Source organism: Vicugna pacos, chromosome 15 (genome assembly GCF_048564905.1).
Source record: "Vicugna pacos chromosome 15, VicPac4, whole genome shotgun sequence".
In the NCBI taxonomy this organism is placed as follows: domain Eukaryota; kingdom Metazoa; phylum Chordata; class Mammalia; order Artiodactyla; family Camelidae; genus Vicugna; species Vicugna pacos.
In genome coordinates, this window is record NC_133001.1 from 43,883,375 (window position 1) to 43,903,958 (window position 20,584).

Sequence of the window (20,584 nt, forward strand, 5' to 3'; positions counted from 1 at the left end):
AATGAAGACTCAAAGAAATGAACAGGCCCAGGTGCTTGTGTACTAAGCTGAACAAAGAGTAGTGATTATGGAAAAGTAACTAAAATATATCAAGAGACTAAAGATAAGAGTTATTTTAACAAAGTCTGTGCAGATTTCTCTTAGCCTCAATTCATTGTCTCTGGTGATGAGGACGTTTCTTTCCTCCTGGAATAGGGAGGACATTTTTCACAAGGGACATTTATTTCCAGCTTTTGGGAAGAAAAGGGGAGATCAGAGTGCTCTTCTTGGCATGTGCTGTTTTGCAGGTGTCTTTAGCTCAAACTAATCCTTATGCCAGAGTGGCATATTTTAGGGGGACATATTCTGCTATCTTTCACTATTTATTAGATGTAAATAAATGTAAAGTTCTTCTATCTTTCTGCTGGATTAAAACTTTTAGATTGCTGACAGTTTATTTTCTATGTGTTCTAGTCCATCTTGTTGATATCTGGAACATGATTGAAGCCTTCCGAGACAATGGCCTTAATACACTGGACCATACCACTGAGATAAGTGTGTCCCGCCTCGAGACCGTCATCTCATCCATCTACTACCAGCTGAACAAGCGCCTTCCTTCTACTCACCAAATCAGCGTGGAGCAGTCCATCAGCCTCCTCCTCAACTTCATGATTGCTGCATATGACAGGCTAGTACCTCACCTGCTTACTCCATTTTAAGAATGTTTATCTCCGAGTCATCCCTCTTCTGTACTGCCTTGCCAAGGGTTGTCAACTTAGAATCACAGTTAAAAAGGAAATGAATCAGTGTTAAGTCCCTTCTGAAGGCTGGTTAGATGCCAGAATGACTTACTGTCCTGGGGTATGTCACATTTTAACCCGTGTAATATTAGGGAGATTCACAACACTTGAGACACATTGTTTGGTAAAATTGTAGTTACCTTAGTCAAGCTGTTCTCTTCCAGTGAAATATAGCTGAGTTGTACATTTGATTATGAGGGTTTCTGTTTGACTTTTAAAGCTAACTTTTCTTTATTATGTAACAGCAATTGCCCCTGGACTATAGTAACTTGTTTTCTCTTTATTTATGTTTAGGGTTCTATTTTAATTTTTCTCCATGTAGAACATTTTTCTTCTAAACCTTACAATGATAGAAGAAAACTAAACATACTCCTAATTAAAACAGAAATGAGTTGCTATATTTGTATTTAGGAGAATTAAGTTGGGTATGATTAAAAAAACACAAAATAAATGGTAAATGATGGAAGCACAGAGGTTAATGCTTATATTCTGGGAACCGTGGGTTCAGGTTTCTGATCCTTGCTGTACTGTACCGTCTGATTTGGATGGATTAATTCTCGCCGCTTCATTTTTCTCTCTGTGCAAAATGAGTTCATATATTTGTAGAATGCTAATACTTTATAATATTGAGGATTCTGTGAATTAATGGTAAAACCATAGAAGTGCCAAGGCCAAGTAACAACATAGGCACTTACTAAATTCACAACACTTTTATAAGATGTTATCAAATTAGATATTCCATCCATTTACTAAAAATTATTTAAAGAAATCTGAATTTTTAAAACAAGAGTGTACATGAGACATAAGTTCTAGAATTCTAATACCACTTTTTAGCAATTTAAATTAATCCAGGAGGTTAATTTTATACTATCCAAGGAATGACTCTTCTGATCCCAAAAACCTCAGTAAAAACTGTCATTCTGTGGTCAGTAAACAGTACCTTATCCTGACACTGACTCACTTGAGTAAGTCAGTTCAGGGTCAACACAACACAAATTAACTTAAACAATTTAAAAAAAATTTTTATGGGGGGAGGTAATTAGGTGTATTTATTTATTTTTGTAATGGAGGTACTGGGGATTGAACCCAGGACCTCATGCACGCTAGGCATGCAGTATACCACTGAGCTCTCCCCTCTCCCCTAAGAAACAATATTTTTAAAGTCAGAAATAAAAATTGTCTTACAGCCTAAAAATAAGGCAGAGATTATAAATTTTGATTCCATGCTAAATAAGTACTATGGCTAAAGAAGGGAGAAGAAGGGAGAGTGAAGAGATAGCAGAGGGAGAATGGAAAGACCAGATGAAAGAGGAGAGGGTGAGAAGCGTCCTGGGACACATTCAGAGAAAACTAGACACGTTCAAAGACAAAGGAAAGGAAGAAATGGACAGTAAATCAGGTGAAGACAGATCAGTAGAAGGGCACCCTAAAGAGAACTAGGGAAAACAAAAAGAGATGAAAGAGTTAAGAAGAGTGAGGACTACAGTATGGCAGTGGTGAGCTTGGTAATTCTCAAGTCATGTGCTGCCTAAAACCTTGAACATGGGCATCAGAATAAATCATCACATCTTTACTAACCTTGAAATCGTTCTATGGTAAGAGCTTATTTTGGAGGTTTTTTTAGGTTATATTATTTTTTTTTATGGTAAAAGCTTATTTAGTTAGCTCCCCAGAAATTTGAAATTGGCTTTCACGTACTGGGAAAAATAAAGGATCTAGTTATCAGAATTTTATTTTTTGAAAATCAGGGCATTTTGTTGTTAAATACTTCAAAAAGTAGTAATCCCATCGTGGATAGGCCACTTTGTTACTTAGGCTGGCGAGTCCCTTTGATGTGTAGAATTTCTGTTATTTTAATTGATGTTCTCAGGCTTTTGTATTTCATAATTTCTCAAAGTTAAAATTTGGATGCAACAATTACTTAATTATTGAATTCCTTTGCCTCCAAATTCATAGTCGGATTTTTGGCCAGGTTGTTTCTGTTTATTCTAATAGATTATAAGATGTTAAAACAACCACCAGAAACAAATAGGGTCTAAGACTTTCTCCCTGAAGTGTGTATTTTCTTAGGATTTTTGTTTCAGTACTTAGGATTTGAAATATTTCACACTTGACAATTAAAAACATTGAAAAGTACAAAGAATACTATTATAAACATCTGTGTATAGGACTTCAATGAAAGCTATAAGGAATAGCCAAAACATTCTGATGGCCTCATTTTTCCCCTCTATCAGATCCTCACTGCTACAGTATTGGTAGTTACATGGTCTGATCTGAGGGTACAGCAGGTGATACTTTAACCAACATTATATATAATTTTTTTTTTGAATAACAGATACTCAAATTCCCAGCATGAGGGATAGGAAACCTTCCTTATTCTTCCTCAGTTGAGCTGGCTTAGTAATTTAGATTTGTGATTTATAAACCTCCTTTCTGTTTCCATCCTCTGCATTAGTTCGATGTCTTCAGTTGTAAGCAATAGAAAGCCTACTCCGATGGACTTTTACAGTGAGAGGAATGTAGGCTCACATAACGGAGGAGCCAGAGGCAGGCCAGCCCGGGATCTTGGTTCCATCAGCGCCCTGGCTTCATTTCTTTATAGTGGTCTTGGCTTTGCCTTCCTCTTATATCAGTTTCATCTTTAAAGCTGACTTCAGAAAATGCCTGCTGGCAGCTACTGAGTGCTTCCTTTTTCAAGTCTGGGTAGGGGGAAAGAGCCAGTTTTCCTTCAGCACCAAACAGATGTACCTGAACCTCCAGAAATGTGCATTTGGGCCATGTATGTGGGTTACGCTTTTTAGCAGAAACCAAGGATTTGTGCGTCTAGAGCAGAGGATAGTTTAATTCTCACCTTCACTGCATGTTGCCTCATACTGGGGATGATTAAACTCAGTATGAAGGTGATGACTACAGTGTTCACCCCTAAACTCCTTGCAATACGTCATAAACTTGTGGTTCCCTTTCTTGCTAAATGGCCCTACTGTCCATCCAGTTTCTTAAACCTGAAACCTGAGAATCATTTATAAGTCTTCCTTCTCAGTCAGCCCCCACAAGTTGTCAGTTATCAAGTTCTTTCATTTCTACCTCTGAAATAGCCTTCAGATCTGTGTACTTCTCTCCATCCTCACTGCTACCATCCCAGACCACCAGCATCAGCTTTTGCCTGGACTACTGCTGTAGCTTCTAACTGGTCTTCTTAGTATATACTCTTCTTCCCTTGTTCATTCTTAGAAGTTAGTAACATCTACCTACCCAGAAACGTGAATGTTGACAATAATTTACATTTATCTCTTCTAACCTATCCTATTGACCTGCACCTAACTAATTTGAACCCTATTCTGATTTTGGTTATCATTTCCTTGCTTCTTAGAAAAACATTTTTCCACATATACAGACATAAACAAAGTATTATTTGATTTTAATTATTTGTACAATTATAAGAAGAGTGCTGTGCCAAACCTGCTATTATCTGACTTACTTGTTTCACCCAGTAGTATATTTTAAAGATTCATGTTGCCTGTAGCTGTAGTTGAGTTATTTTCACTGCTGTATAACATTCTGTTGTGTTTCTATGCCATTCTGGTTTTTTCCTGATTTTTGCTCTAAGAAACAACACTGCTTGGAATATTCTTACGTGTGTGTCCTAGTACATATATACAAATGTTTCTCTTAGTTCTAAACTGAGGAATAGAATTGCTGAACTGTGAGGTATATGAAAGTTCAGCTTTAGAACTGAACTGAGATTTAGAAAATATCAAATTATTTTTCCATGTAGTACCAGTGCATAAGATCTTTTTGATCCACAGTGTGTAAGCCTTAGAATTGTCAGACTTTGTAGTTTTTGCTAAATGACCTCTCAGTGTCTTGATTTGCATTTTCTTGATTACTGAGTTTCTTCTTGTGTTTGTTGGCCGTATATATTACTTCTGTGAAATGCCTCTTTGTGTCTTTTGCCCATTATTCTAGTGTGATGTTTTTTTCTTTTTGTATTGATTTGTAGTTCTTCATACATATAATCTAGATAATCCTTTCTTGATTGTGTCTTGTATGTATATTCTCCCAATTGATTTTTTAGTTTTCTTAAATATCTTTTTCTTAAAATATTTTTTCCACTCCTCCAACCTCCTTTCTTGAAATATTATTAATGAAAAATTTCAAATATATACAAACATGGGAAGAATATTGTAATAACACTCAATGTGCCTGTAACTCAGCTTCAGTAATTATCAATACAGGGCCAGTGTTACTTCATCTATATCCCCAGGCTCTCTGCCTCCCCTTTCCCCACTTTCTTGGCTTATTTTGAGGCAGATCTCACGTATCATTATTATTTCACATGTCAATATTCCAGTGCATCTGTATCTCTAAAAGATGGGGCTCCTTTAAAAATTTATTATCATAATGCCATTATCTCACCTAAAAATTAATAAATATTTATTAATATCTTAAAATATCCATTTCACTAATTCTTTATAAATTTTTTAATGTTTTGTTTAATTTGAGATTCAAGTAAGGTCCATGCATTGCAGTTGATTGATATTCCCTTAAGATTCTTTTCATCTGTAGCTGTTCCCTTCATTTCTCTCTTTTTGTGCTAGAGATTGCAGTATGCATTCTTGATTTTTCAAAGTCTGATATTAATTGGTACCATTACTCTCTTTCTAGGCAATGCAAAGACTGCTGTGTTTCTATACCATTTTGGTTTCAGGACACTTTAATTTTTACCTCCTCTTTTATGTCATTGAGATTGTGTATTTTTATTTCATATATATTTAAAACCAAGCAGTCCTTATTAATTTTTATATAGTTAAACATTTATTTATAGGTAAGTCTATGGTAAACTAACTGATAATTTGCTGTATAATAAAATAATGTTTGCTTAACTTTAAATACATTAATTTTGTTGTTTTTTCGTCCTCTCCTGCACTTTCAAGATTCCATCAGAAATTATTTTCTTTCTGCCTGAAGAACACCTTTTGTTATTTCCTTTCTGCAAGTCAGACTGTGACACATTCTCTTCATTTTTGTATGGATATTTCACCTTCACACTTCAAGAATATTTTCATTTGGTATATGGTATTTTTGGTTGACAGTGGTTAAACCTTTCAACATTTTAAGAATATTGTTCCAGTATTTTTTTTTTAGCTTCCATTATTACTCAATCAATGGTGGATGTAATTTTAGCTTCTTTGATGGTAATCTGTCAGTTTCCTCTGGCAACTTTTAAGATTTTCTTCTTCTCTTCCTTATCCTCCTCCTTCTTAATTTTCAGCCAAGATGCCAAATATGTCATTTTATGTCATTTTGTCTCTTATTCCTTAAATATAATCAGCATAGTTATAAGATCTGTGCTTATATTCCATTATCTGGATTCTCTGTGATTCTTTTTGTATTATTTGCTGTTCCTGTTTCTCATTCATGTTGTCTTATTTCCCTTTTGCCTTGTTACCTTTTATAATGTGAGAAACATTGCAAAGTTATTTTTAATTTTTATTATGTACCAGACATTATATTGCAGAATTATTTGCAGAAATACTTTGAGGCCTAGGATAATGTTTTCTTACAGAGAGGATTTGTGTTCTTTTGCCAGTTATTTGGAGACCTTAACAGTCCAGAATGCCCTGAGTTCAGTCTGTGATATGGCGCATGTGAGGACCTGTTTTACTTCCTCACACTAGTGCTTTTAGGTGCAGCCTTTGCATTCTCAACCCACAGTAATGGGAGCCAGAGTAGGCAGTTTCATCTGGATTCAGTGTTCCACGTCTCTCTTCTAGCCCCTTAATGCTGTCAAAGAGTTACTGTTCTGTATTTCAGCCTTTCTGGTTCCCCCTCTGAAATCTGAAAATCACTTGCATGGAAAAAGTGGTTTCAGCCATTGCACTCACCTCCTTGGGCATCTAGCTCCCCTGCATTAGGTAATTCAATTGTTAGTCCTCGTTTGCATTCAGGGAGATAAAAATTTTTTTCCCCATCTTTTCTGCTTTTGCTCAGAGGAAGAGATGATCAGAATTAACTGGTCTGCCATTACCTATTATTTCTCCAAAGATTTCCTCTGTTTTTGTTAATTTTTTCTCTTTTTTTGGAAGGTTGTCATATTTACTTCCTCTATCCCCTGATGTTTCTCATAATATGGATCAATTCTTTAACTTTCTCTGCTTTCTTTCAGTAGAGTTTATCAACCTGCATTTCTACTCATTAATTTCTTCTTCATTTAGAGTCGTTCTACTGTTTGTCCCATCTATTATGTTACTTTTTAGGTGTTATATTTTTCACACTTAGTATAGCTAAAATTTTTTTTTCATGATATATGGTTCTTATTTCATAACGCTGTCTCCTTTTTTTTTAGTTTGACTTTTATTTTTTAATATTTTTATTGAAATATAATTGACATATAACATATTAGTTTCAGGTGTACAATATAATGATTCAATATTTGTATATATTGTGGAATGATCACCATAATAAGTCTAGCTAACATCCGTCACTGTACATAGTTACAGCATTTTTTTTCTTGTGATGTAAACATATAAAATTTCTCTTAAGAACTTTTAAATATGCAATACAGTATTTTTAACTATGGTTACCGTGCTGTACATTACATCCCCAGGACTTATTTATTGTATAACTGAAAGTTTGTACATTTTGACCCCCTTAACCCAGTTCACTCACTCTCCACCCCCTACTTCTGGCAGCCACCAATCTGTGTATCTATGAACTAGGGATTTCTTTCTTTCTCTTTCTTTCTTTCTTTTTTTCAAGATTACACATATAAGTGAGATCATATTTGTCTTTTTCTGTCTGACTTATTTCAGTTAGCATACTGCCCTCAAAATCCATGTTTTGTTGCAAATGGCTACATTTCCTTCTTTTTTTGTAGCTGAATGTTTCATTTTACACACACACACACACACACACACACACATTTTCTTTACCTGTTCATACATTGATAGACACTTAGATCGTTTCCATGTCTTGGCTGTTGTAAATAATGGTGCATTGAACGGAGGGTGGAGGGGGTGGAGAATCTTTTTGAGTTAGTGTTTTCATATTCTTTGGATAAATACCTGGAAGTGGAATTTCTCGATCATTTGATAGTTCTATTTCTAACTTTCTGAAGAACTTCCATACTGTTTTCCATGGTGGCTGCACCAGTTTACATTCCTACCAACAGTGTACAAAAGTTCCCTTTTCTCCACATCCTCACCAGCGCTTGTTACTTACTGTGTTTTTTTGATAATAGCCATCATAACAGATGTGAGGTGATAGCCCATTGTGGTTTTGAATTGTATTTCCCTAAAGATGTCTATTTTCATATGTCTCTTTAATGTATTTATCACGTTGATTTTTAAGTTCCCGGTCCATTTGTTCTAATACTTACGCTTTTGAAACTGGTGTAAGTTGTCCTGTTTTTTAACATTCGTGTTTTAAGGTAGTTGTACCCCTGGGTCCGAGGGGTGGTCTTGGCTTGGATGTTTGTAGTGGATGTGGGCAAAATGTGGACGTGGAGTTGGAGTGTCCACTTGCATATGTGATTCTTTGAAGTATGGTTATTGGAAGTGGGAGGAAAAGGGGACTGGGCTCTCCCCACGTGGGAGTGTGTAGTGTCTCAGAGTCCTCAATCTGAATTTGACTTTCCAGGCCATTATGAAGGCATGTTAATCATTGAACAGAGATAGGACAGATTTTAATTAATAACCTTTTAGCTTGATTGGTAAGTTTAATATTTAGATGTATGTATAGAGCCTCCTTTCGTAATCTTGCTGCTGTAGGGGCAGGTCTGGTGCCAGCTGTTGGTTGGGCCATAGTGATTTCTGACAAAAGATGTATTTTCTAGAAGACTTACCTCATTTTGAACTGCTGTTCTAAACTTCTTATATTTTAATCCTTTTTATGTTTTAAGCCATTCTTCTTGGATCATTATTGTATTCTGTTTTCCAGAAAGACAAATGTTCTATAATGAGTTCCTGACTTTATCTGACTATTTTCTCTCCCATTTTTTTCATCAGGATTTGTTTTGAAAAGGAGTCTGTGGCCTTCACCAAAAATGTTGGTTCAGAGGTATAGTGAAATTCCACCTCAAATGGAACAAACCTATAAAAAATCATGTATCTAATGAAACTAGGCTTGGATAAAGTCGTCAAAATATAACATATCAATGAAAGGCCCAGGGGTATTGTTTACCATCGAAAATAACAGTAGAAAACACTCTTGCTAATTTGAATAATCAGAAGATTCCTTTAGGGTAAAGACTTTTATATATCTAACTTATGATGATTTTTATATTGAAAAAATTCCTGTGTAGTTTGGAAGTATGGCTGAGAACTATTTTAAAGTCTTTTTTTAGCAGTTTAATTTGGATATATTTAAAAGTTTCCATAGTTCCCTTTTAATGCTGGATGTGGAAAATGAAGCAATATGAAAAAACAAATCAAAACCAAACTAGTTCACTTTAAATAAAAGCAAATGTATTTCTTAAATTCTGAATGTGCCTGGCTAGCATATTATGGAATGGACATTGCTAAAAAAGCTAATGTTAGGTTACTGTCTTCCTCATTAGTGATTTTTAAACAAAACTATAATTTCCTAGGAGGGACAAACATTTCATGTATTTATGTACAGTATTTACGAATACCCCTGCTTGTTCTTTGATGGATTCAAGATGACAGGAAACGGCCAAATAAAAAGAGAAGAGAACTAGTGCTGAGTGGGAAGTTTTTGATGCCCTGGATAGTAGCACATTTAACTTGTAGAAGGATGTGATCAGAACTCTTCTAGGAAATTTCCAGGGGATGGTGGGTACTGAACTAGGGGTTTTGAATGTTTTAAGGAGGCGAAATCCTAAGGGGAAACCTATTGCAGAATAGAGAAGAAAAGCTACTGTGGTGGAGGAGGATACAGGATGCCGCTGTCGTGTGCACTGATGTCGTGTGGAGGGTGTGATGCCTGATGTGACACCACCAATGCCAGTCTGAGCGCTTGAAGTTCGCTTAGTATTCTTCCCATCACTTACTTACTCTTTGTTTTGTAGCTTTTCTTTTCTCCCAAGAAAACTCATCCATTTGTACTAATTTTCAAAGAGGAATCTGTCTGATTTCAGGATATGCAAACCTGCAAAGAGTTTGACCATTAGCTAATATTTCAGAAAAAAATTTTTTGATTATTATTTTGGTCTTATTTTATTGTTTCCTTTTTATAATTTTTTTTTTAAAGAGCAAGACGAATACTTTTTCTGAGTGTTGATTTCTCCTTGCCTTGATTTTTCTCTGAAAATGAGGAGAGAGGAAGTAACAGAGACTTCTCCAGTCCATTCAGTACTCATCTCCAAAGTAATCTGATTAAGACATTGTTTTCATCATGTAACTTCCCACTCAGAAACCTTCAAAGACTACCTGTGGTTTCTGAATGAAGTTGGTACTCCTCAGGTCCAGATGGTATCAGGCAGTCCTTAAATCCATGTTCACCCCAAACTCTAATTAAACTACTTGAGGCACTTTTTAGTTTTTCCAATGTGGCATGCTCATTTCTTCTCTCCATGCATTTTGGTTTGTCTCCCGTCCCGCACCCCATCCCCACCCCGTCTGCAGTCAAGTTTTTACCTACCCTGTAGGCTTCCTTATTGTCACCAATCCCATTTTCATCCCTATGATGATCTGGAGTACTTGTCTGTATCATTATTTTTACCTTCAATTATATAATACTCCGAACTGCTTCCTAATTATACAAAAATAAGATCCTTATTTCAGTTAAGTCCTTGAGAGCAGAGATTCTACCTTGTATTTCTTTGATACCTCAACAGATACAGTGCTGGGTTCTTAATAAATATTTGTAAGATTGAAATGAAAATTAGGAGGCATTGTGATTGTGATAAATTTGAGTAATATTCTATGTTGATTTTGCTTGAGTAAGTTATTTGACATTTGCCAAGTGGATTCTTGATTTGCTGTTGACTGTTACATAATCTGTTCACTGTGAAGTTTTGTAAATTAAGATTGATTGGAAAAATATGAATTTTTGAAAATCAAGGAGATTTTACTAAATCTAATTACTAAAGAGCATTTAGAAATGCTCTTATTATGTGTGGTATTTGGACTGGTAATAGTGTTTCTGAAGTAGAAGTCTATTTTTATGTGATAAGTACTAATTTATGGTTGGCAGCGTTTACAGTTGTTTGCCAAAGATGTAGAAACAACTTTTTTTTTTTAAGTAAAAAACGCTCCCTGTAGTCTTGTTTTCAGAAATATTAATTTGAATAGCAAGCTCTTATTAGATAGATAGTGGAAAGCTATAAACACCATCCAGATTAGGTTAAATATCCCAAAATAGGCAGAATTTGAGACTTTACTAAATTGAAATGAGCAAATTCCCATCCAGAGGTCACAGGTGAGGATTGCAGAGACGTCTGAAGGTGCCTGCATGTTACAACATAACAGTGTTTTTTACAGGGTGACTCACTGTCTGCTTAGCTTGGCACAGAGCTAATCACGGTATTTTCTCAGTGTTGGATCTTAAGAACTCTTTTTAGAAGTCGTGAGCACGGTTTATTGTCGACTGTGAAATGGTAGGTCTGTGAAGATGAATCACACAGAAAAGTCTGGGAAGGAGAATCGTGTTGCTTGTTGAGGGAGGGTGCTCCCCGGAGAGATTCTGTGGGGATGGGGTTAAAGTAACAAGTTTCCTCTCTCCAGTCATCCTCAACAAATGTTACCTGTTTGTCCATTTATTCATTTTAGTATCTCTCTGCAGGGGTTAACTATCACTGTTAATTGTATTATATTTAAGAATTGACCTACTAATCAGCCCTCCAGCTAGGCCAGATTTTAAGAGAATCACATTTTTTTGTGATGAAACCAGGTTAAATATCCTTCCAAATCTTGTTTGAAGAGAACTGATTCTGCTATGAACTTGGAGTTGACTTTGGAAGTACTGAAGACAGGGATGTTGGTGTGGTTATCTATACCATGGCCAGGGGAAGCTGACTACTCAGTTTTAAATGTAGCTTGACCAGGGTATATGGATTAAATTCAGATGTCTGGTGGGAAGGATCAAGAAGAAATTTCTCTGAGAAGAAGGAATCAATTAGATAAAGGACAGAATCCTAGGGTCTTAGGCTGCAATAGGCTGAGACTGCAGTTTCTCTTCACTGCCTCTAATCTCAGAGGAAGAATGCAGAGCTCTAAGGAAACAGGAGAAAAGTGAAAGGGACACGTTCCCTTCGCTGCGTTTAGGGGACGTTATAGGAAGTTGTAGTTAGGCTTAGAGTAGACTGAGGGATTGCAATGCCAAGAAAAGCATTCAGAGCAAAGGCGTAAATGCTTTGGCCTACAAAGCAAGTTTGGCCTACAAAGCAAGTAGTTGAGAGAAGGAAGCTAAGTTTTTTTCTTTTGGAAGAAAAATAAAAATAACATGACTTAAGGAAGTAAGAATTGTGACAACACCCCTTCACTAATTTTATTATTTCTTTATGCTGTTATACTTGGATTTTTATATCAGTATCTTTATGAAGTATTTATAAATATCTTTAAATATATCATTTGTTAACTTGTTTATATTAATATTTCCTTTTGAAGGGTGAATAAACCTTTTGATAATTGAAACTGTGAACCTAAAGTTATAAGTGATGGTAAGCATTGTATGTAGGGAAGATGAGCTCATAATTATGGCCTGAGCCCACTCCCCTGTTCTCAGAATGCAGTTACATACATATAATTAGGTTCTTAAATATAAAGGCTCACTAAGCACCATTTCCAAATCTCTCCTGCCTGCAAATTCATCCCCCTCATATTTACTGTGATCCTTAATCTCAGATACCTCTCCTTTTCCCCATGCCTAAATTGCCCTCAGCCTGACATGTTTTCCTGTTATCCTGTTGAGTTACACATTTACACTTAGACGCATATCCCCTCACCTTCAATAAAGCAGGCAGAGCTAAGCATACATACATTTGCACACTAAGAAGGGCATGCAGGCAGAGAGGAGAGAAGATCCACGGTTGGTTGGGAGGGAGATTGGGGAGATTGCTGTGTGGCTGTTGTGAATGGGGGAACAGTTGGAAAGTAGGTATGAGAGGTGATGAGTTAATAGTTATCAGTAATGTGTGGAGTTGGGGAGTTAATGCACTATTCTGTTAATGCAGCTACAGACTGCTTGATCTGAGACTAGTAATAATCTTAATAAGTGGAAAAGGATACAGGTGTTTTAGTGCTGATCCAGGCCAATTGAAAAGTACAGTTGCTACTCTGTATTTGAACAGAAGACTTTCTGAATCTAGAACTATGATTTGCAACAGAGTTGAGTTAAAGAATATTTGAATAAGGGATATGAAGTGTTGTAAATATTAGTGTTTCTAAAGCATTTGAAGACAAGGGGAAATTGCTGTTTAAAATTTTCAGGAGTGATAGACCCATTAAGTCATGCTGTATGGCATTTATTGATGAATACTCTCTTCTATAGCAGGGTTGATTCTGACCTGGGCCTCTTGCCAGTGTGCTGGGCTCTGCCACACTCCCCTGTAAGTCTGCACAGATGGCATTAGTTCCTTCTTTGCCGCAAGGAATAGATACTATTTTGTCTCTTTGAAGAAAGAACATTCCATTTGGAGCCAGAAAGAGTTACACACAGTATGATTAATTCTCTTTGATCTTTCATTATGTTCTTTGATTCATCGTTGCCTGCAAAATAAAAGCTGAAGTCTTTGTGTTGCATTCAAAGCTCTGTGTTGGTAGTTCTCAGCTCTGGATGCATATTAAAATAACATGAGGAACTTTTTAAAAGAGCAGGGCGGGAGGGGATGTTTAGCAATATGAATGGTATCTTTAATCTTGTACCTTATTGAGAGTTGTATGGATTTAAAACTTTAAGGAAATTTAAATAATCATCTTGTTGATTTTTACAGAAATATCCTATTGTGAATTGGGGGTTGCATTGAATCACAACAGGATTTTGTTCAGTTTAGGAAGAACTGACATTTTAACAATATTGAGTCTTTGATTTTATGAATATGGTGTGTCTCTACATTTTCTTTTTCTTTCATCAGTATTTTGTAGTTTTCAGTGTGCAAATCTTGAACATGTGTTTTTAAAAATTTTTTTATGTTTTTCATATTTTGGGAGCTACGGTATTTCCAGTTATCTTTTGCTAATTTGTAGAAGTAAGTTGAATTTTGTATAGTGACCATGTATTCTGTAACCTTGCTAAAGTCCCTATTATAGTGTTTTGGTAGGTTCTACAGATTTTTTTAGTAGGTTCTTTGGGATTTTCTACACAGATGATCATATTGTCGGGAGTAGACACAGTTTTATCTTTTAATTTTCAATCTGTATGCATTTATTTCTTTTTCTTGCTTTATTGCACCAGCTGGGTTCTCCAATGTGATACTGAGTTCTAGTGGTGAGAGCAATCATCCTTGACTTGTTCTTGATCTGAGAGGAAAAGCGCTTAGCCTTTCATCATTAAGTATGATGTTAGCTGTTTTTTGTTTTTGTTTTTTTTAAAGATGTTCATTATCAAACTGAGGAAGTTCCTTTCTTTTCCTGGTTTTCTGAGAGTATCAAAAGTAGATGTTGAATTTTGTCATCTGCATCTATTCAGATAATCACGTGGCTTTTTTGGGGGTCTGTTAATATGGTAATTGTATTGATTGGTTTTCAGTGTCAAACTAGTGTTACTGGGATAAAGCCCTCTGGGTTGTGATTTTTTAAAAAATTTTATTGTATTGTTTAATTTTGGTGAGGGGTGGAGGTAATTAGGTGTATTTATTTTCAGAGGAGATACTAGGGATTGAACCCAGGACCTCATGCATGCTAAGCATGTTCTTTACCACTTGAACTATATCCTCCCCTCTAGGTTGTGGTTTTTAAATCATTTTTATATATTGCTACATTTGATTTGCTCACATTTTGTTGAAGGTTTTGTCTCTCTATTCATGACGGACACCGACTTGTTATTTTCTTTTGTTGTAATGTATTTATGTGTTTTTGGTGTCAGAATAATGCTGGCCTCACAAAAGAATTGGGAAGTGTTCCTTCCTTTTTTACTCCCTGAAAGAGAGTAGAAATGCAATTATTTTTTCTTTTAAGTGTGTAGAATTCTCCAGAACAGTTCTCTGAGGAGCTTTCTTTTTTTGGAAGGCTTAAAAATACAGATTCAGTTTCCATCATGGACATGGGCCTCTTCAGGTTGCCTGTTTCCTCTTGAATGAGCTTTCATAGTTTGTGTTTTTCAGGGCTTAGTTTGTTTGTCCATTTCATCCAGGTTGTTGAATTTATGGACATAAGGTTTTTGGAACATTTCCTGATTATTTCTGTAATGTTTAGAGAACTTGTGGTGATACCCTTCTTTCATTCTTGATATTGGTAATTTGTGTCTTTTTTTCTTAGTCAGTCTGGCTAGAGGTTTATCAATATTACTGGTGTATTCAAAGAACCAGCTTTTGGTTTCATTAATTTTCTGTATTGTTTTTCTGTTTTCAATTTCATTGATTTCTGCTCTTACTCATTTTTTTCCCCTTTTGCTTGTTTTGGGTTTAATTTGCTGTCCTTTTTCGAAGTGCCTTCAGTTAGAAGCTTAGATTATTGGCTTGAGAACCTTCCCTTCTTCCCTTCTAGTATAAACGCTTAATATGAATAAAATGGAAAGTGCCCACCCTTCCGTTGCTTTCCTTTGGCTGCCTGCTTTCCACCCTGGATGCAACCAATGTTATTTTGTCAGTATCCTTTCAGACAGTTTATAAAATACAGATATATGAGAATATTATTTTTACTCTCTCCTTTTTAGCATAATTGCTAGATTGCATTCTATTTTACCCCATGCTTTGCTTTTTTTTTTTTTTGAACCTAGTAATCTGTCTTGGATACTTGGATATAATTCTTTATCTTTTATGTTTTTTCATTCTTTATTATGATAGCCAGTCTTCTATTAATAAACATCTAAAGATGGGGCCTTGGTCTTGAGATTTTTAATGTTTTTATTCTTTTTATGCATTTTATTACAGAAATTTTATTGTGGAACATTTTATGCATTGCAGTTTGTTTATCTTAAATGTTTTTTAACATGTATTTTTCCCTGTCATCATTCTCCCCCTTAAACCAGGAGCTTTGTCGAATAACCCTCACTTTCTCAGGATTCATTTTTTTAAAACAGTTTTTATTCAGAAAAAGAAAATACCTACAGAAAAATAGCTAGAACAAAGTACAGTTTAATGAATTATTATCAAGCAAATACCCATGTAAATACACAGAGGCCAAGAAATAGAGTGCTGTCAGCACCCCAGATGCCCCTCGTGTTGTCCTTGCTGTCTTACAACTTCTCTCTCTTCCCCCAGAGGCAATCAGTATCCTGATTTCTATGGAAATCTCTTCTAACATTAATTTTTACTTTCCCCAGTGGAATTTCATTGGCATTCTTGCATCATGAAGTCTGTGTTTGCAAAAAATGTCTTGAGGAAGTTTACCTTAAAAAATGTTGTTAGCTGTGCAGCAAGGCCTAACTCTTCTGTTGGCGGGCACATGTTCTTCGTTCTTGCTCTACTGGTCGTCAGGCTTACTGGCCCTTGCTCAGGGCTTCTGGAATGTTTTTTCCTGTTGCTTCATTTTTCTGGGCCACTTTGCTTCAGGATGGAAGCTGCGTCCATCAGAGTTCTTAGGTGTAAGCAATAGGATCCATCTCTGGCTAATTTATTAAAAGGCAACCCCTTGGCTCTCTGAGAACCTTGGGAAAGTAGGCTTGAAGACCACACCACCAAGAACAGAGCTCAAAATCATACCCCAAAACTGGTCTTGGGGTGCACCTCTTCTACCAAGCTGAGCATAGATTCTGCTGCTTGTGCCCCAGACACCACTGACGCTGGGCGGTGGGCGCTGCTGCAAGAATCCCTGCTCTCAGGACACTGGATGTAACTGCTCCTGTTCCATCCTTGCCAGGTGGATTCTTTGGAGTTCTTGCTTCTACCAGTTAATTGTTTTCTATTTGTAGGCTAGAGTGGGTGCATCTTATTGGTGGAGCTTGTGTTATGTGCCACTGTCATAGTTTCAAAGAAAAATGAGAAAGCAAATATCTTTTTTTTTCCCTTTCTTCCTACTTTGATAGTGGAAAGTGTACTTGTCGCATAAGGTAGGGTGTGCTTAAATGTAGACTCAGCATTTGGGTGGTTGGTGACCGAACAGAAATACCCACTGTAAAAGTTCTCTGTCAGTCTTAGAAACCCATTATTTTGAAGGTAGTTGAGGCTCTTTGTAGCCACTCATGTTGCTCATATAATGCAATGAATATTTAGCGTAGGAATATTCCTTACCATTTCTAGGTGCCATATTGCCAGGTACTACATAAGACATGGAGCAGAATCTGTATTTCTGAAAAACTATATATTTAAAAAAACCCATTCTAATTTGAGCTAGTTTTAGGGATTCCTGTTTCATGAATAAACTTAATGAGATGTGATCGTTAAAAATTAGACTGTTACAGACATTGGTATCTCCTGGCAACATTTTCACTGAGAATTTTCTGGCTTATTGACCATTTGCCTTTTTCACTTGTGATCTTATTATATCCAAAAGGTTTGGAAAATAGGAGACACTTTATTAGGACCATTGGTAAATATAAATAGGATGACATTTGCTTTTCAAAACCAAGATGATATAGTTCTCATTATTGCAAAGATATTTTACTCTAAGTTACTATGAAACTTTTTAAGGACAAGCTTTCTAAAATTAACACAAGCCCATTGTTAATTTACACATATGACTTTAAAAACCAGCCAGTGACGTTTTCATCTTCTCTGAGACCAGGGCGTAGTTGAATGGCTGGAGCAGTGGCCATGGTGCAGAGGATGGGGTGGGGGGGCCTTGCTCGTGTTGCCTTGGCTCTGCAGGTGGTGTACAGCAATAATGTGGGTAGTTCATTTATGTTCTACGTTTCATCTTTCTAGTTCCTGAAGAAGAATTAATATTACTGTCCCTTTCCCTTCACTTTTCTCACAGTTGTGGTATAAGATCTGACACTGATGTCTCAGATGGGACAGACGAGCTTCTTAGAATCAACACATGGTGACATAAAAGTTGTTACAGTAAAAGCAAAGATGAATGTACTATAAAACTTTATAGCAGTATGCATCCTGTCGCTTTAATACATAACAGTAAGCTGTTATGATGCTATCCTGATGGAAGGACACATTTCTGAAATATTATTCAAACCAGATGGTGCCTCAGATTTGAATATATAAACACCTCAGCTGTGGATTTAATGGACCAAGTTGGTAGGAAGTTTATTTCAGGTTTATCCATTTGGACTTTGCCTACAAAGCCAATAGAGGTTGCTTTACAGGGTGTTTCTAAGCTCCTTTCCAAATGAAACAGGTTAGTTTAAACACTGTTCACATAGCATAGGTGAAGCTTTAATTCTATAAAGAAAAAAAAAATCCAAGGTTTCTAAATGTGGTAACATTGTAACATAAGGGTAGGAATCAGTATACTGGTTGCTTGATATTTAGTGATACGTTTAATTGCTTTTGTGGTTCCAGATAGCAATTATTTCTAATATAATTTATTTTGCAGTGAGGGCCGAGGCAAGTTGACGGTATTTTCAGTTAAAGCTATGTTAGCAACCATGTGTGGTGGAAAAATGCTGGACAAATTGAGATGTAAGTATTTTTGTATTATTTGAAAGATTTTATTTTCAAATTAGGACTTGTAAACACTTTAAAATGAATGTTTTCAGAATTTTGGATAATGGTCTATTGAATTAGCTTTTTTATTACCACATCACTCACTTTGCAGCAACTGGCTTAGAGTATGTGAATTATGCCACCTACTGTTCAGAGGGAAATGTTGGTTGAATTGATTTGTTAGTGTTTCTTTTTTTAGTTTAAAGCAAGAAAACTCTGAGAAGATTCAGAATATAATGTTGACAATTAAAAGATCTTCCCACATTATTAAAAATTTTGCTTGAAGATGATTATGTTGAGCACTTTTAGTTGGAAAATAAATGTCATTACTTTCACTGGGCTTGGTCAAGTTTAGCCCTTTTCTTAATCACGCCATGCTTTATCAGGTGGTATTTCTTGTGATTAAACTGTTTTTTTAGTACCTTAAGGTCAAGTGTAATTATTTAGAAATTGACAGCCTATTTATTCAGTTATCTTTCCTTAATTGTTTTTCTTCCTGTTGGCCATTTTGGGATTTTACTGTTCAGTAGATAGTATTAGAGGGTGGTTAGATGAAATCAAAGGAGATAAAATTCATAATTATTTAGGTTTCCTGCTTATCATTTTCATTTATTCAGTCACTAGATAGTCCATCCCTGCCTACGCTATACCAAGCATTGTGCTAGGTGCTTTACATTTATTTTCTCACTGATCCTTAAAATTTCTTTGAGTGGCAGGTGGTATTTTCTCTGTTTTATGGGTGAGTTAACTGAGGGGGGAAAGCTGGAATTTCAACTCAGGTTGTAGCTTCAGAGCCCTGTTCTAAGCTACTGTGTTGTACTCCACTATGCTTGTCCTGTAGTGGGAGGCACAGCTGTGATCAAAGTGCCATACTTTACAAGTAGCCATGGAGCGAGAAACTGTGGCAGATCTCAGGGATGTGAGAGTGAAGCTGTGGGCTTTAATGAGGTATTGAGATACCCTGTGAGTTGATTGTTGAAGAAACTGGGTCATCTGTCCTGTAGTGTTTCTCATGCACTGGATTTCAATGATTGCATCCTCGTGATGTTCCTCTGTGCCCTACATTTTTTGTTTTAATTGAAAGATATAGAGGCTTCATCAGATTCAAGTACAAGTTTTTAGGCAAGATTGCTTCATAGGTGTGTTTGTTTTCTGTACTTTTACTTAAAGTTGGAAAGCTAGATGGCTCACTAGATATGGATTTAGATATCTGAAGAAAGGTCTTAGGTAATATTTGGTCAGTGTCGTCTGGGTATGTCATTTAAAATCAGCTGCAACGTAAAACCAATTTTTGGTAGAAAAAAATTACAGTTTTATGTGAATACTATTCTGAGCTTTTTTCACATGGTATCTCAAAATATTATTCTTTTGGACTGCAATTTCTTAATATTTTCTTAATCCTAGCATGGTATTTTTCTGAGGAAGATAATGTAATACAGATGATTATATTTCATTCAAACACAAAGAAAAAGAAAATTGGGATTGTGTTGTTTTTTTTTTAACAATGATGATCCCAGATAAAGAAATATGCATTGCCATTTTTATTAATACTGGCGAAACTGGTTGAAAATAGAAAATTGATTGTGTAACTGCATATGCTAGATGAGTTCTGTGCTTCATAAGTTTCCATGATTAAATTTGCTAAATTTACATAAAACTGGTATCTGGCACATAGTAAGTGCCAAAATTTTGCCAAATATTAATTATTGATTGAGAACTAAAATTACTGTAATTCTCTGTTGTAACTATTAGTGAAAAAGTTTAAATACTGGTTCTATGTGAAGTATTGAAGGGATCCAAGTGATAGCAGGTGTTTCTTTTTGTTGTTATTTTTTAATGTGGCTTTTGAACTTCTTAGAGGAACACAAGTGACCAGTATTCAGTGGCACAAAAGTACACATGCCTCAGCAAATGTGACACATCATTGTGTTCTCAACACCAGATCATTGCACATCGTGTATGGATTAATGAAATACAAGCCACACTAGGTCGCTAATTACCATGTTTATGTTATTCTGATGGATTTAAAATCTGGTTTCTTTATCTTCTTCATATTGAAAATTATGGTTCCTTTACCATCTGTAGCTCTGTTACAGTATTTTTATTGTACCGTAATTATCTTGGCTGGAGAATGCTTAACGTAAGTAAA

At 35.8% G+C, this 20,584-nt stretch overlaps 1 protein-coding gene across 13 annotated transcripts in view; it reads left to right on the plus strand.

Annotated features, from left to right (window-relative positions):
• DTNB (dystrobrevin beta) overlaps positions 1 to 20,584 on the plus strand; it is a 209,628-nt gene that overhangs the window by 39,013 nt on the left and 150,031 nt on the right. For 10 of the 13 annotated variants that reach the window (XM_072938094.1, XM_072938085.1, XM_072938086.1 and 7 more), the window contains 2 exons: positions 454 to 667; positions 18,326 to 18,411. In XM_072938094.1, coding sequence (XP_072794195.1) covers positions 454 to 667; positions 18,326 to 18,411 — 300 coding nt within the window. Of the gene's footprint in view, positions 1 to 453; positions 668 to 18,325; positions 18,412 to 20,584 lie in introns of those variants that run through there. The other 3 variants (XM_072938093.1, XM_072938092.1, XM_072938091.1) reach the window with 3 other exon arrangements.